Genomic DNA, 17,953 nt, shown 5'->3' with positions numbered 1-17,953 from the left:
GCTGCTGTGCAGCGTTGGAGACCACCAACTGTTTGAGGATTTCCTCAATGTTTAGTCACTCCAGGTACTGGCCCTTTAAGTAGTAACTTACTACCAGTGCCCGCAGGCCTCCACCATATGTAAGCTGGGGAACAGGTAGCGGGTGCAAAACCCCCTGGGATGAGCAGTCTTTAAGGCGCAGATACCAAATCCTCTGATGTAGTGACAAACAGTGCGGTGTTTATTGGTGCTATATACAAGTTTATAAACAGGTGCTGTACAGTGCTTTAAGGAAAACAAACAGGAATACTAATAATAAACAAAATCCTAGCCGTGTCCCGGCGCTTACTACACACAATGTAGTCCCTAACTAACCCAGACTGAGCAAGCCTACAGCTTGTCAGCTTCCAAAGACAGACACAGGTAGTTTTACTGACCTTCCTCTCTCATAGACAAAACGTTGTCTGTGTTCCCAGGCTGAGAGAGTACTGCTGTTTGTCTCAGGTGAGATTAAATTGGCCTGGTGAAGAGGGCCAAGATCCGAACTGGATCATGGCTCAGAGATCCCTTAAGGTATAGGAGAGATGCCTGGGTGATGTATAAACCCGAACAGGACTTTTCCTGGCTCTCTCTGGGACACTCTGCTACAGCCTATATGCTGAAATTGTTAAAAGGAGGAACTGTTATGCCTCTTTTCCACTGAGCGGTACGGTTCGGTACGGTACGCAATTTTTGCCATTTCCATTGTCAAAAGTTGTGAATGGTACCCTAATTCCGAACCGTACCGTACCACTTTTTTGGGACCCTATCATTGAAACACATTAGTACCGTACCAACAGGGTGGAGCTACACTGTCGAGGTACAGTTGGCGGTGGAAACGCAAGCCTGATCAAGGTGTACCGTTCTGAACTGTACTGAACTGTACCGAACCGTACCGCTCAGTGGAAACGAGGCATTAGAGTTGAACTCCTGATTAGAAATACCTCTTGAGCCCAATGCCTAGAATAGGGTAAGTAGTATGGGGTAGAAAGATGCATGTCCTTACCTGTATTAGAAGACACTCCCCTGTGTGCCCTCTGAAATTGGTTTCACTTTGTAGTAGGAGTTCCACTTGGTTGACTTGAGTAGTACAATATGCCCACCTGCCATACTGTGAAGGTGGGTTTAGAGCCCTGGTCTAAAATAAATATTTTCTGAAGAAACAAGGAAGCTGCGATTGGTAGTTCTTAAGGCCCGTACACACGATAAGAAAACCTGTAGGGAAATTTCGTCCGACGACCGATCTGCCGATTTTCGGATTGTTAGTATGGCGCTTTTGACAGACAACTCCGACTTTTCGGCTGACAAAATCCTTCACTTTCCACATCAGACTAGCATGCCACAAAAAATGGACGACAGATCGTTCGATAATCTGATCGTGTGTACGGGGCTTTACTCTGCAACTGGTAGTTTGCTGGCTGTCATGTTTACCCTCTTGTTTCAATACTTTGTGATCGGGTTCAAGCATGCCTGATTTTAGTTTTACAGATATGTTAACTGTACTTATTCCCCGTCAGTGACTCAAACCTCATTGAAGCTAGCTATGGTCATTGTACAAGCCAGACAACTATCATCTTCAGAAGGGGATTGGTAATGTGTCGCCTAGGGATGCTAATTAGCCAGCTCAGTTAAAAGTAAAAAAAAAAAAAAAGGACAGAATATGAATTAAGAATAATAGTTGTTGATCTAGGAAATATTAGATTGCCTTGAGGGATCAGGTCCCCCTGTTCGAGCAATTTGGACCATGTTTCACAGTTTGTTTTTTTTTGCCTTCCTCTGCATTAGCTGTGGACATAGGGTTCTGTTTATGGAGGGTTTCTAATGTATATTTTTTTTAATTTCCCATTTTTTCTCAATTGGTTGAACTTAATGGCCTTGTGTCTTCTTTCAACCTATGTCACTATGTTTGCTTTAAAGTATTTCTAAAGGTAGGACATTTTTTACCTTAATGCCTTTCCTGCATTAAGGTAAAAAGTGTCCCTGTATTTGTATTGCCCCCTTCGCTTTCTATATACTTAAAGTGATTGTAATTGATCACCTTGTAAAACCACCCATTCAGTTTAAAATAGACAAAACATAGTTTGTCTAGATATAAGAATACATTATAAACACCCCTTCCCCCTTTTTTTTATAATTGATCACATTCCCTCTGTTCTCAGCTGCATAAGAGCTGGGGGGAGGAGAAGCAGCAGTACAGTCCCAGTGAAAGGCTGTGAAACGGGTGGGGGGGGGGAGGGAGTGTCAGGACAAGTCTGATCATTGGAGAAGAGCACACATTGCTAGAGAACTGACCACTGTGTGTTCTCCAGCTTAGTGTGGTCAGTTTTTAATAGGAAAGCAGAGGGACTGGCATTTCACATAAAGGAAGCATACAACGAGGACAGGATACTTTCTCATATAAGTACATGGTACAGCAGGCACATATCCTGAATTTAAAGTGTTGGGGTAGCAAACGCTTTAAGAAGAATATACACCGCTTCCAGGTGATCACTTTCTTACTGCCTTTAGTTTCAATGCTGTATGAAGGTGCTAGCTTGGCTCATCTGCTGCACATGAAAACACAAAAGAATTATTTCAGAATGCTGCACTATTCCCCAGATTTATATACAATAAAGCTGAGGAAGAGTGCAGCATTCTGAACAGATTCATCTGTGTTCCCTTTATACGTACCTGAGTCCTTTCTCGATTCAACACTCAATACCCATCTGCAGCAGCTCTTCCCTCTCTCTCTCTCAAGTCACAGAGGACACAGATGCAGCAGCAGGAGCCACTGACTTCTATGGTCGATCAAATCCTGTAAGCAGAAAGCAAGGGGTGGGGGCTGTGCTGCGCTATGTGTGTCTATAGACACACACAGCCCCTGCAGCAAGCCCACATGTGCGCCCCCATAGGAATGGCTTCCTATGGAGGTGCACAGAGAGGAGGAGGAGCCTAGAGTGCTGGCAGAGGACCCCAGAAAAGCAGGTTTGAGGCACATGGTAGGTCAGTGTTTGTTTGTTTGTTTAAAAAAGCTTTTACAGTCACTAGTTGCAGATTTTACATGTTAATAATCAAAAGTACACAAGATATGTGTAGTACATCCAGTCCTTCTGCACCTCTGCTACCCCCCTCCCTTGCACTTGCCAAGAGATATTGTGCAAATACAGCAGCTGTAATAGCTGTAGGCTGTCAAAAAACAGACTGTCTAAATAGGATCAATGATAGAATAAAATATATACCTTTTATTCAAAATAAACCTTTTTTTTTAGCTAACACTTATCAAAGTGGAAGAAAGTCTGTGTATTTAGTTTGTTGGTCTATTGATTGAATTAAAATAAAAATACATTGTATTTCATATTTCATATCTCTTTTTGTGGTCATCTTCAGTTTCAGACAGCATTTCCTGAAAAATACATTGGAAAGCTTCTTTGTTTCTACTTCCTTAGTGAAGGTATATAGGTTATGGTTATATATTCCCACTGTATGAGAGAACGTCAAAACCCTCCCCCACATGCAGTGGTGTATTTAGGTTTTGTGCTGCCCTAGGCCTGACTAAACTTGTGCACCCCCTAATTTAAATGTGACCCACCCCTTCCTGTTTCTGAAGTGTTCTGTCATCTATAAACCACAGACCACAACCATAGTGTATCAGTGCCCATCACCGTAGCCTCATCAGTTCCCATAAGTTCAGCCTCATTACTGCCCATCAGAGCAGCCTTATCAGTGCCGCCTCATTACTGCCCATCAGTGCAGCATATCAGTGTAGCCCCATCAGTGGCCACCAGTGCAGCTTATCAGTGGACATTAGTGCAGCCTAAGATATTTGGACAAAACGTCCTCACCCGCCGGTACTATCATACTGGCAGGTAGAAGTGTGAGTGCTTTATGTGGGTGCCAGACTTATTTGCCGCCTGGACCCTGCCCTCTGGCCCAATTCGCCTCATAAGACTGGCACTATACTAAAAGTGGGGCGCAAGCTGGCGGGGACCCTTTTTCGTGCGGGAGCCAGGAGGAGGCTGTTTTTTTTTGTGCAGGTGCAGCTTTTCTGCTGCCCCCCTGCAAAGTGCCGCCCTAGGCCTGGGCCTTGTTGGCCTAGGCCAAGATACAGCACTGCCCACATGGACTACAGATATATGTACCAACGCAGTCAGCACCAGCACATAAAACTATAGAAAACCCCTGCCTCTCGCACCTCCTTGTCATTAACGCTAAACTGAAGTACCTACCAAGAGCTCTCGCTATCTCATGGCCAAAAGTTGTGATCTGTGCACCAGGGGTCTTCTATTGGCCCTGATCATTTCTGTTTTCGCAACTGTTGTGCTGTACCCTGACATACAGGGCCCCATATCCCACCAAGTCTTAGAGTGACCCCTAGGGGGAGAGAATCCTTCCAACTCTCAACTACCTACAGTTTCCCACTATAGCAAAGGTCTCCCCTCTACCCGTCCATTTGCCTTCCCTTTACTGAGGGTGGCTTTTCCCTCGACCACCCTCACAAACCCTAGATTTTGCTACCACTTGCAGCAAGTGACCTCTTCGGGATGGGAAAACAACCCAAAAGAAAATACCTACCCCATCTACCGGACCCAGCATGTCATTCTCAGCTGGATTTTCCCAGACATTACCACTTACTGTTAGCCCTGGGACAGCTCGGTGCTTTTCTTATTTTGCTCCCAAAACTGTCACTAGGTGCCATATTCAGCGTACCAACTCATTTATGTTTTTAACTTTATGAAGCTCGTGTCACAATTACTCTGTAACCCTATGATCCTCATCTTTGTAACCTTCTTCATCCCGTTCAATAAAAACCCATTGAAATAAATGTATAGAAAACCAGCCTGAATTAATGAAAATAGACTGCATGCGCAGTAGTATCAGCAGTGATTGATGGGACTTGCAGTTTGAGCGGTACATGAGACGGCAATATATACGTGTGCTGCTTGTACCTATTAAAGGTGCCTATGTGGGAAACATTTCTGAACCCAAAATGTGGTATGTAATGGACCGTTTCAGCAGACAAGGGGTTAAAATCCGTTTAGGCGATATGCCCCTTTCTGAGAGACAGGCACAGCTACTGCAGAACATCAAACTCCCAAACTGGATACAAAATAACACTCCAACCTGGAACCTCACGAATAGCTGCTAGCAGACGAACAGGAAAAGCATACATCAGCTTACACTCCTAGCAATCAGTCTCCAACAGCATACAGTGAATCCCCCCAAGAACGAGACAAGGCTCCGTGTGAGGCTCAAGCAGTGGACTCTTTATTGAGGGCTACCTGCCCCTGTATTTATGCAGGTCTCCCACCTGGTGGACACTCCCGTAGGGGACCAAATGAAAGACTGTGACACAGGCAAACATGTATCACATTACAGACTCACAGAAGCAAAACATCCCCAGATAGCTCAGGTCTGCTCATTAACATGTTCATCAATAGTTTCAGACCCAACCAACTCAGTTAATCAGTAGACATTCCTCAGGAGGGGGCTGCTGGAAACCATCCCCCCCCCTCTCTCTCTGCAGCTAAAGCTAGTTTTCACAGCGACCTCTATCCTGGAGACAATGGAATATATAATTAGGTTTAGCTTCCAGGATAGAGGCAAGACTCCATTACACACATGGGGACCCAAATACAGTATTATGCTTTAAAATATATAAAGTTACTTTTTATACATTAAACATAGACATGTTACATATCCCCAGATAGCTCAGGTCTGAGTGCACATTATTAGGTGAATGGCACTCAGACCCCACAAATACAGTTTAATCGCCATGGAGTCAAAGTCTTTTAAAGTCTGGTCCATAGTCCAAAGGCAGCAGGCGGGCAACCAGGCTCCTCCAATGCAATGGGGCGAGATTGGTCTCGTCACATCGTACGTGAAATTAATTTGCAGATTATAATAAATAGCTGTTTTTTAGTACTATATGACGGATTAAGATTTTTAGAATGAGAGTTTAATCACACTTTAGTTAATATATAAGTACCTGAAATAAATAATAAATAAATAAATATATAAATGACAAAGTTATTGCTAAATCAGAGCGAGGGACATAAAGTGCACCTGTCCTCCCAATCGAACAGGGGCACCGTCATGTGCCACCGTTACCCACTTTCAGACTGGCCATCTTCCCTGGTGGTGCATCTTAACCTTGAAGGTCAAAGTGTGTGATAATACATACTTGATTTATGAAATTTCCCTTGTACACTGTCCCATTGCAGCGCAAGGCCGCTAAACCCATAGGATTTAATGGCTTGACTCCTAGTATGAAGTGCAAGAGATACACCAAGGTTATATTAACTTTGTTTTAGCAGTCCTGAAGTATAAGTTCCTTTTTACTGAGGTAGTTAACCAAATTACAGAAACACTCTTCATTATTCTCTCCATACATGTTCAGATAAGTCACATATTAGAATTGTGGTATGGAACTAGTGTCCCTAGCGAATTCACATATATTAAGGTGTATAAGGCTTGGGATGGCGCATACCTGGGTTGGAGTTCATAGCAACAAAGTCCATAGTCACTGGAATCCCTGACTTTGGCCCATTTAAGGGAGATAGCGGCAGCAGAAAAGTACTCACATTCTAGCAATCTGTCCTAAAAGATTAGCTCCCATAGGACACAAGCCCCAGGCCGGTGCTCTACAGATGTCTTAAAGTAGAACTATAGGCAAAACGTTTTTTGGATGGAGAAAGGGGGGTTATATGACCCCTGTAAGGTTTATTTTTGCCATCTTTGATCCAATAGAGAGATTTCCCTTTACTTCCTGCCCCATAGCCAAAACAGGAAGTGAATGGAATTCTCTGCAAATTAGGAGAATCTCTTGGGCCCAGGTCACCAGAACTAGTGTCCCCATTGCAAGATTTCCCCTCTAAAAAAAAAAAAAATCCTGTAATACCCAAAGTACAGATAGGATGTGACAGAAAAAAAACACACACAAAAAAAAAAGAAATTTTAGGCACCTGCCTACAGTCATCCACACCACGGAGAGATACCATCTAATGATGAGAACATCCCTGTAATTTTACCCCTCTTCATATGACTTTCCATCTCTCCGATTCTGTGATTAGCTTACTGCTGTCCTAAAAATCGGCACCCAGTTTTAATCAAATGATAGATATCACCAACTCACGATATTTTTCAGATTCTTGCATGCAGAAATGTGTGTTCTGGCCTCCGCTTTTCATTTTACAACAGTGCAGACCCTCCACTTAGCAGTCAGTTTTAGAAGGGTCATGGCAAATGTACATGGGTATCTGTATAACAGGAGGATCTGCAAGAAGGCTTGCATAAGCCCTTGTATTGCTTAGCTTATATAGCATTTTGCTTACTCTTATAAAATGGAGTTTCACTTTAAATGTACTGACTATAAGGAACATAGATTTTTTGTGTAAGAACTGGAGAAATGCCTTGATTTGTAATGAAGCTGTCCCCATTTGGCCAAATCTATACTCTGCCATCCTGTGCAATTGGGGGGATTAGCCCTACCCAGCTTCCAGGTATAATTCTGGACGGCTGTTTTGATAACAACATATTGGTGGTTTGAGGGCTCCTGTGCTAACACTGTGGTCTGTGTAGAGGCTGCCTATTTGGGATCCCTATCAGACCTGTAAAATGTCACCTATAGGGGGACAGGAGCATATGCAGCCATGCCGATCCTGACTAGGGATACACTACGAGTTTGGTCAGCTGCGAGATGATGGTTTTTCCAGGAGACACGCTGGTCACCTGTTCAGCCTCTCTGGGGGAACCCTAATCTCGTCTACTTCAGATCGGTCCCCGATCCCCATGTTTGAGCATGTTTTGGCATCAAAGCCCTACGGGACATTATGCCTGAGGGCATTGCTGACCTTTTCCCAACTCGGGCATTTCGTTTGCCAGGATGGATGTATTTGAGTTATGCCCAACTCCGCCATGCTGCTGGAGCTCAGTTCCCCTTTCAGCCTCTTCTGTATTTCAGTTATGCCCAACTCCGCCATGCTGCTAGAGCTCAGTTCCCCTCTCAGCCTCTTCTGTATTTCAGTTACGCCCAACTCCGCCATGCTGCTAGAGCTCAGTTCCCCTCTCAGCCTCTTCTGTATTTCAGTTATGCCCAACTCCACCATGCTGCTAGAGCTCAGTTCCCCTCTCAGCCTCTTCTGTATTTCAGTTATGCCCAACTCCGCCATGCTGCTAGAGCTCAGTTCCCCTCTCAGCCTCTTCCCCAACTGGATCCTGTTAAAAAGATTATCTCGCATAAAGGCCTGCAGAAACTGCTCTCTACACTGTATGGGATCTTGCTTAAGACTAACTCCCCTAAACTTGAGAAATTGTGGGACCACTGAAAGACAGACATCCCCTCTCTGAACAGGGAAGATTGGGAGGACTGCCTTGAGCAGTGTCCCAGACTAGTGATCTCTTCCAGAGACAACCTGATACAGACAAAATTGTTACACTGTGTTTACTTTACCCCGGTAAGACTCCACAAAATCTATCCAGATAAGGATCCTCATTGCCCCCGTTGTCAAACTCAGTTGGGTAGCTATCTACATATGCTTTGGGAGCGTCCTAAGCTGCAGGCCTTTCGGTCCGAGGTCTTTGACCTTATTAATGTTAAACTTGACTTGTTGGTTTCTATGTCTCCTGAACTGGCCCTATTATGGATCCCCAATGAGGCTCAGAGGTCCCACCATAGCAAACTATTGATCTCTTATTTACTATTCTATGCTAAGTAAGCCATTTTTTTTTGCACATGGTCCTCCTATGACTTATCTAGTTTGTCCTCTTGGGAGGCCATGATAAATGCTGCGTTGCCTCTTTACTAACTGGCATACATCAGCTGTGGCTGCCCCTGGAAATTTGACAAGGTCTGGCTACCATGGACTTCCCAATAGAGTGAAGTTTTTACCTGTACTGTTGAAGTACCTCCAATATTTGGATTTAGCCTCCTTCCCTTCTCTTCCCTCTCCTCTCTGCTTCACCCGTCTTGTGCCCCCCCCCCACCTCTTCTTTTCCTTTCCCACAGTCCCTCGGGAGACATACAGCCCTTCTTATCAAAGGACGTGTAATACCTGACGTTATGGGATGGTATTGGAGTGGGCTTCCCCTCCTAATGATTGCTGGACAGTTTTATTTGTTCCTTGTCATTTTCTTTCATCTTTCTTTAATTTAATATTGATTGCAACTGTTGTACAACCTGTATTTATGTACTGCCATGTCAAATTGGTTACTTCAGTTTTCTTTCTGTATGCTCTATTATATTATCCTTTAATAAAGAAATCCTGATTGTTAAAAAAAAAAAAAAAGAACTGGAGGAAAAGAAAAAAAAAGACATATGATTCATAGCAAACAGCCAGATATCTATAATTTTCCTGCTACCAGTTTTTGTATTCTGACTGGTTGCTTGCTATGAACAACAAAGGTACTTCTCCTTTCCTCCATTATAACTATATGATACCTATTGTGTGCGTACATTATGTATTCTTAACAATCATTGTCTGCACAGTTATGGCCACTCTAAGCGTGAAACCAGGGAGTCGATTTTCTGTACCGGACTGGCACACCAACAGTGCTCTCATTTCCACAAATGCTGAAAGGCAACGTTCGGCTTCTCACCAGATTCGTCAGGAGGCCAGAAATCTACGCAATGAGACCAACAACCAGGTATCTGCCAGGACATTGGTTTGTCTTATCTTAGCAGTAAATATCGTTAGAGTAGTGTGTGTTATCCCAATTAACCAGTGTACCCCACCTTTGCAACAAGGTAAAAGAGTTTTTTTTTTTCTAGAAATAAATTCAGAGGAGTATTTGGAAGTGCAGACTGTGGTTGAACCATATTCAAAGACTCAACACAAAAAACTAAAAATACTGCAAATTGACCTCTTCATTCCCAAAACCACTCCACCTATAAAAAAGCTTTTCAATCTCAGGAAGTGTAAGAGGACACAGGGCCACACAATGAGATTGAGGGAGAATCGGTTTAACCTTAAGCTGCGTAGGGTGTTTTCCTCTGTCAGGGCAGTAAGAATGTGGAACTTTCTTCCACAATTGGTGGTGTCAGTGGGGAGTATTGATATTTTTAAAAGACTCTTGGACGTGCATCTTAAACACATTATACAGGGATATGGGAAATGATTATAGACACCGACACACACACATACACAGGTTGAACTGGGTGGACTATTGTCTATATTCAACCTTAAAGCGGAAGTCCAGCCTAATACCCTAAATTCTCCCCTGCAATTAATAATGTAAGCTGAGTTCAGCCTTATGTGTCTAAGCCATGGGGCCCTGTTAGCAGTGACTGAACCCAACAAGATTTTGCAGCTTCTCTAAAGATGCTCTAATGACACTGAAAGCTTCCACCATAAATCCCAAGGTAGGCTTCAGTTCTTGCACTCTCAAGATGATCTCAGATTTACTGAGATTGTCAGAGACTGCCTACTCTATCCAATCAACCCAGCCTTCCTGAAAAGTGCCCGCGCTGGTCTGCAGGCACCACAGCCAATAAGTAGATATTTTTAAGATCTGACCTTTGTGTTCACTCAAGAACATTTTGAAGGACACTGCACCATCTAGCAGCAGAGTAATATGCCTTGCCTCATTATGACCACATCCACTAATGGCAGCAAATTCACATTGTTAGTTCTTCTTCCTTAAAGCAATAAAGCTTGGAAAAGCAATTAATCAAGAAAGATTTTCTATCTTCTCTGGTCTACTACTCTGAGATTATGTCCCTAGTTTCATCAGTAAATAAAAGGTAATAAGTTGTTTTTTAAGGTTTTTAAAAAAGTTATTTTTTCATGCTTGTCAGTGTTCCTTCATACTCCACCAATGCAGTCAAGAATTAATGTGGCGGAGCTACTTTGGAGTGCTGGGTGACATTTCATAATTGTGGTGAGGATGTGGACCAGGAAGATCCAAGTCAATAAAACCAAAACTCATTTAACATGTTAGGATTGTAGGATACTGGCAAGAGACCTGTTCTCGTAGCCTACTTGAAGAATAAAGTCACCTTCTGACCATCGTACATGTTACACCCGAATTTAGGGTATAACATGTTCAGCAGCCCCATTCAACCCCCCTTCTGTGTGACAGGTGGTGGGGGTTGCTCCCTGCCCACACAGCAGTGTCATGCATTTAAAGAGAAAATGAAAGTAAATACACATTAGTTATATTTATATACAGACATTTTTTTATCCTGGTATTTCATAACCAAAATTGCTTTCTGATTAGACTAAATGGAATGAGCATGATAATAGTACCCGCCTAGCCAGTCGTATTGATGACGTGGACAAGTGGAAACAAGTGCTGGATAAGTGCCTGGCTGAAGTAGATGCAGAAATAGATGCTTTGACCTTGGTAAGTTGCATGTCTAAGTAACAGCATCCATAGTAACTGCAGAACATACAGTACATTTGCATTTGCAGTACATTTGCATCAAATTAGCAAGGAGCCCACATTGGTGTGGTTGCAATCAACTGCTGTATGCTCCACGGATACAATAAAGACCCATTGCTGCTTGTCACAGAACTTCAACTTTAATATATTCATTTGTGACGAACACCTGTAATCAATCACATTTTTCTAGGTATTGCCATTAATCATACTATACCTTTTCCTTGGTGCTCCAGATGAAAGATGAAGCGGAACGAGCCTTGCAAGCCAAGAATGTACCTTCAGATGTAGCAATAGATTGTCTGACCCTCCGTGAAAGCCGCAGAAGCATTGACCTGGTGAAAGACCCTGTGGAGGAAGAGTTGCACAAGGAAGTGGAAGTGATCGAGGGAGTTCGTAAAGCATTGCAGCAAAAGATCAGTGAAGCTTTTGAGCAGATTTGGTAAATAAGGGTACCACTGGTGGAGAGCTAATAGGAGGGTGTAGAAATGCAGCACTTAGGTCTTTGGCAAAGAAGTGGGGGGCCTTCAAATCTCTGCCCAACCTTCCCACATACAGACACACATTTCCTTAAGCCTTCTTAAGGTTTTATTACAATAGAAAAAAAATCCACACACGTGCTTACATTTAATGAGAAGTGTCCCTTGTGCTTGTGCCTGCTGTCCAACTTGAAATCTTTCATCCTCTACCCAGCCCCCCTCCATTGGTATTCTTCAGTTGGTGCGAGGTTAATATAGCCGCTGGACCTTTTATAGGCATTCATCAAGAGTGCCGACTATGCCCCTCTCCTCCATTCATAAAAGCCATACTTTAGCTTCCATTAAATAAAAGTTCTCTATGAATGGAGGAGATGGATCCTCCATTCATAGAGCTCTTTTCATTTAACATTAGGGTTCCCAAGATATATGCATATATGCATCCACAAAAGGGTAGGCTTTAACACTGACATACTCCACATATGTGTGGGCAGCTGTCTATGTGTTGAGAGCACGCTCACTCACAAAAACTGAGCTGTCTAAAACAGCTCTTGGTCCAGGCTATACATCGGTAGTGAGTGGGACTGGCTTTCAATCATGTGACCACTGAAAGGTAATACCCCTTGGTAGGTATAATTCTGCCGGCCAGTCTCCCTTCAATCTGCAAAGAATATACGAGCGCTCGGAAATACAACATCTAGACAGGTTAGTGTTTCAATGGTGTATTCGAATATATGTATCCTGATGACCGCTTATATACAGTACAAAAGGGGATGTAACAATTAGTCTTCCCAGACCACTAAAAATACGTTATACAATTACTTCATCATGCATAGAAAGCAGGAAAGGTGTTCATATATACCAAGAGACAAAGAATGTTTACATTCAGGAAGCAGCCCAGGAAAGACTGAGTCTGAAATAATACCCTTAGAAATCAGGACAGGCTTCTCTCAGTAAAACACAATCGAAGGAAACTTACAATGGAAAAGAATTGAAGGAAGCCCATAGCTTTGAGAATCGGCATCCTATAGAAAACCTAAACTCTTTAAAATAGTTACAGTTCATAAAGGGGGCCTCTGGATAAATGAATTTAAGCATGGCTAAATTAATATCACTTATATCAACCACTATGACAGTGGTCACATGATTGCCCGTCTTTTTCACCCCCCAGGTGTTTGGAACTGTTTAAAGGGACACCGGGAAGGGATCAAAGAGATACCAACACAAGCATGTGTACAGCGTTAAAAATGCAACATTTTGGCTCCTTTTTTCCCTAACGTATTAATCTGCACCTTATATTAACAAAATACACTAACTAAAAAAGCAAAAACAACACAAGGAAAAGGACCAAATATGTTTTTACAACTTTAAGTAATATAAAGCTGTGCAACTGTTGTTTTTTTTTTTTGTTTTTTTTTTAATGCAGCGTTGAACTTTTAAAAGTAAATAAATTATTAAAAAAAAAAAAAAAAAACATTTGCTGCGATACTCACCATATCCCTGATGCTGACAACAGACTTGCTGCTCAACTTCTGGGTTGAATAATGGCCAGCATCTTTCAACATACTCACTGTGGGCCCAGGCTGTCAGGATAACACCCCTGGGATTTACAAAAACAAAGCTTTTGTGCGTCCTTCCAGACATGTCACACTTTTCTAAGTTGACCACCAACAAATCATTTAACAGGGGTAAATAAATAAATAAACAAGCTGCGCTGTGTGATCAATCAAAAATCATAATAAATGAACTTATTAAAAAAATATTATTCCAGTAATATTACAATTCAGTTCAAAAACAGTGAAAATTTGTATTATCTAATTTAAATCAGTAAACACTAAATAATAAACTAAAGTGCTAAAATGACAGTCTCTAAAGAGTCCAAATAATACCAAGACTAAAGGCCCGTACACACGTGCAGATTGTCGGCCGAAAAGCTTCGGCCGACGACCGATCGGCCGATTGTAGGCTTGTTAGTATGATGCTTTCCGACAGCCGACAGCGCACTTTCGGCCGAACAGAATCTGTCCTGCAAGCATTAAAATTTTTGTATGCCGACACTAGAGCGGCCGATTGTTCGCCAGTCAATACAGAATTCGGCCGACAGACAGCAGATTTGCAAGACTGGGCATGCTCAGAAAAGAAAAAACACAGGGAAAGTTAACCATCACATGACATCACTTCTGCAGTCGGCTGTAGTCGGCGGACAAAATTCTTGTGCAGTCTTTTGCACTTTTCAACAGACACCGACAGCCCTGGACAAAAGACGGCCGATCGTTCGGCCGACGATCTGCACGTGTGTACGGGGCATTAGTGAAAAATTGAAATCCAGATTGTGTACACCACAAGTGCTGTATCCTCCACCAGTAAATAATTCTGCTTACCAGATGCAGGTATTAATAGGCCTGTATCTCCAGTGGAGTCTCTGAGATAAGATATCCCAATGGAGTCATCCGAGAACCACAGATGCTGATGAGTGAAAGCCTGTATACCCAGTGATGTTATGGTGCAGTCAGGCAAAGGAGCGCGGAGTTGGCGGAGGGCTCTTGTCTTGCTCTGAACAATGACTGTACCCAGGATTTTTCACCTTGCTGGCTGTTGTCACACGCGGAGCTGTTGAGAGCGGTTTAAGGGCTGTTCTCGGCTGACTCCATTGGGGTATCTGATCAGTATAACATCACTGGGTATACAGGCTTTCACTGCACTGCAAAAAAAAAAAAAATTTTTTAAATGTATTCAATGTATTCAAACATGTATTCGTAACTCAAAAAAGTACTTTCTGTTGCTCACAGCCTCCTCAAAATTCCTTTTTCTTTGTAGCCCAAAATATTGAAATTAATACCACTGAAATGCTCCCCAAACCTGTGCCGGTTGGATCAGCAGTTATATAGACTGGTGCAAGACAGACAGAATCACCATGTCAGGCTCTAGTAGACTTCAACAAAATGGTGACCGTCTGCACACAGACACCGACTTCCTGTTGCATAAATGTGAATGAGATGGGTAAAAGGTGGCTTCAGCTCCTGTTCTCCACCTGTAGAGAACACCTCATGAGATGTTCTCTACAGGTAGAAACCAGGAGCTGAAGCCATCTTTTACCCATCTCATTCACATTTACATAACAGGGAGTCCGTGTCTGTGTGCGGACGGTCACCATTTTGTTAAAGTCCTTTTTTTTGTGCTGCTGTGATCCTACTTTCTATTAGAGGGTGGTAATGTTTGTTCCCTATGGTCCCCTGTATGATGTAACCACCCTCTCTTGCTCACTCTGGAGATGGACTATGTACTAAGGACTGTAGGGTTTATTTACTAAAGGCAAATCCATTCTGCACTACAAGTGCACTTGGAAGTGCAGTTGCTGTAGATCTGAGGGGGACATGAAAGGAAAATAAAAAACAGCATTTTTACTTGTACATGATTGGATGATAAAAATCAGCAGAGCTTCCCCTCATTTCAGATCTTCCCCTTAAGGCCCGTACACACTTGACGAAAATTGGACGAAATATCCTCTGATTTTTCTCTCTCATGCTCAGTGGTCATAACCGTTTTTAGTTGACAGTGCATAAATGTTCACAAAATTTCTCGTCCGATTTTTATTTTTTTTTTTGGGACATTTGTTCCTAGACTTCCGGATCGTCAGCAACTTCAGATCATGCGTGGTCTTTTGTATCCGATTTTTCACAGACGTACTGCATACACATTAAACGAAAATTGGTAGTGCTGGGGACGGACGATAAAAATTTTGGTGTTTGTCCCTCCGTTTTTTTTTCGCTGAAAATGTCGGCATCGGCTGCTGTAGTTGTGTACACACTAGCCGAAAATCGTACGATTTTACCTCGGACGGGAATTTTCGGCAGATTTTCTACTAGTGTGTACCCCACTTTAGATCCAGAGCAATTGCACTTTCAAGTGCACTTGCAGTGAACTTGTAGTGCAGAGTGGATTTGCGTTTAGTAAATCAACCCCTATGGGATTTGAAGTGTACAAGACCACAACTAACACGCACTGCTCATTCCAGACAAACACACGTGAGGGGGGAAACAGAAGGGGTTCAGGAGCTCAGAAAGGACATTACAAGGCGCCAGAAAAACAGTAAGAAATTATTCTGTAAAAATGGATCACAGGGCCATGAAGTAGTGGATGTGTATGGATGATATTTGACAGGGCTTTTTTTCTCAGAAAATAGGTGCAGGAACTCAGGAACTTTCCCCTTGTCTCCCCCCCTACCTACCTCCTTGAACCGTTCCTTGATTCCACCCACTACCCACCTCCCAGGATCATCCTTTTTAGAAAATACAGAACCAAGTAACATTTGTGGTACTAAGCAATTTGTATGGATTTTTTTTATTGATAACAAAAAAGTAGTAAAATAGATCCCCTGCAGCCAACAATAATAGACCCCCCCAGCAGCAATAGATCCAGCCAGCGACAATGGGTCCCCAGCAGCAACAACAGATCTCCCAGCAGACAGCATCAATAGACCCTCCAGCAGCCAGCTACAATAGACTGCTCCATAAAGAGTAGATCCCTCCCATCAACAACTGACCACTCAGCAACCACCCAATTAACAATAGACCCCCCCTGCAAAATGAGATCTCTTCCAGAGAAAATATATCCCCCAGCAGCCACACTAGACCTCCCCATTAGCAATAAACCCTCCTGCAGGAATAGATCCTCACCAGAAACAATAGATCCCTCAGCAGCCAGCATCAATAGACAATGTTGCATTCCTTGCAATTACATACATTCAGTGCTGGAGGTGTCGGAACTGCGTTCCCCCGCGTTCCCGCTGAAAAAAAGCCCTGATATTTGAAGAATAAGGCCCTGTTCACATTTCACATAGTGGGAATCTGCGTTAGTGCCCACAATTTATTTTATTTATTTTTTTTAGTGTTTTACGTGCATTTCCACATATTGCGCATAGGACAGCCCATTCAGTTGAAAGGGCTACTTTATGAGCGTTTGTCACACCAAAGAAGCTTGTGTACCAAATTTTGGCACCGATCCAGGAGCATTTGGGAATGGTTTTCGCATGTTTTTTGTCACATGACAAAATTGCCCTGTGTTTGGCTTGCCATTTGGAATTATGCCACCCAAACCTATGTCACACACTGTAGAGCGATTTGAGTGCAGTCTAGAATCGTGGCCAGAATCCTGTGATTACAGATACACTTCATGGGAACAGGGTCTAAGGATAAGGTTTACACCTACTTTAAGTTCAGACAGCATTGATTGTGTTTTAGATACAGCAAATTTTATCAGCCATTAATTACACCAACAGTACATGAATAATTATTATATTGCCATCAGTGTAGTGGTAATTAAGAAAAACAGAAGAACACAGCTGCAGCCTAATTTGGAGCCCAGTCTACACTTCCAGTACCGAGGCCCCCTGTGCCCTGATCCCAGAGCCGTAGATAAGGGGGTTCCACCAGTCCTCCTGTACGTAGCCCGGGTCAGCAGGGGGGCCCAGGCAGCAGGGTGAATTCAATGTGGGCAGGGAGGGTAATCGGTGTGGTGGTGGGGGGGGGGGGTGGTAAATACTGAAACTGATCCCTGTGTGGCTCTATGTAGCAGCTAAAAGCTGGCTTCTTCCCTCTCCCTCCTACTGGCTTTCAGCTTCTGCAGAGAGAGCCATACAGGGGATCGGTTCCAGTAATTGTCCCCCCCGCCACACTGATCAAACTCCCTGTTTTCACCTGCCAGGCTCCCCTGTGTGATTCCCCTACCCCGCCAGTGCTGCCGGCTTCCCTCCTCTCCCTGCTGCCGGCTTCCCTCCTCTCCCTACCGCTGGCAGGTGCAAGCACACAATAGGATTCTTCAGGATGGAGATTGGGGGAAGAGTCCAATAAATATGTCATATTTACCAACCCCTTCCTTTCCTGAATAAACACAATGAGTGATTGGTACCGATCACTCACTGGGCTCAGTCATAACTGAAGCATAGCAAACTGTATTTACTTGGGTGGGGCCCGTGGGGGCCCTGTCAGGTTGGCTGTATGGGGCTCCATGGTTTCTTACAGCAGCCCTGCCTGACCTACCATGTCACCAGTGCAGTAGTGACATTCAATTGGATCCGTGGCAATGCCACATTACAAGTGATATCT

At 43.3% G+C, this 17,953-nt stretch overlaps 1 protein-coding gene across 1 annotated transcript in view; it reads left to right on the top strand.

The window, feature by feature from the left end:
• Nucleotides 1-17,953, top strand: part of TEKT2 (tektin 2) — a 44,177-nt gene that overhangs the window by 10,634 nt on the left and 15,590 nt on the right. The window contains exons 2-4 of the mRNA XM_082248564.1: nucleotides 9,482-9,639; nucleotides 11,212-11,337; nucleotides 11,610-11,815. Of these exons, the coding sequence (XP_082104690.1) occupies nucleotides 9,484-9,639; nucleotides 11,212-11,337; nucleotides 11,610-11,815 (488 nt within the window). The 5' untranslated portion in view covers nucleotides 9,482-9,483. The remainder of the gene's footprint in view (nucleotides 1-9,481; nucleotides 9,640-11,211; nucleotides 11,338-11,609; nucleotides 11,816-17,953) is intronic.

The sequence above is a fragment of the Pelophylax lessonae genome (assembly GCF_965119305.1).
Source record: "Pelophylax lessonae genome assembly, chromosome: 2".
Lineage (NCBI taxonomy): Eukaryota > Metazoa > Chordata > Amphibia > Anura > Ranidae > Pelophylax > Pelophylax lessonae.
The sequence above is the reverse complement of the archived record's forward strand: the minus strand, read 5'-3'. Positions and strand labels throughout refer to the sequence as shown.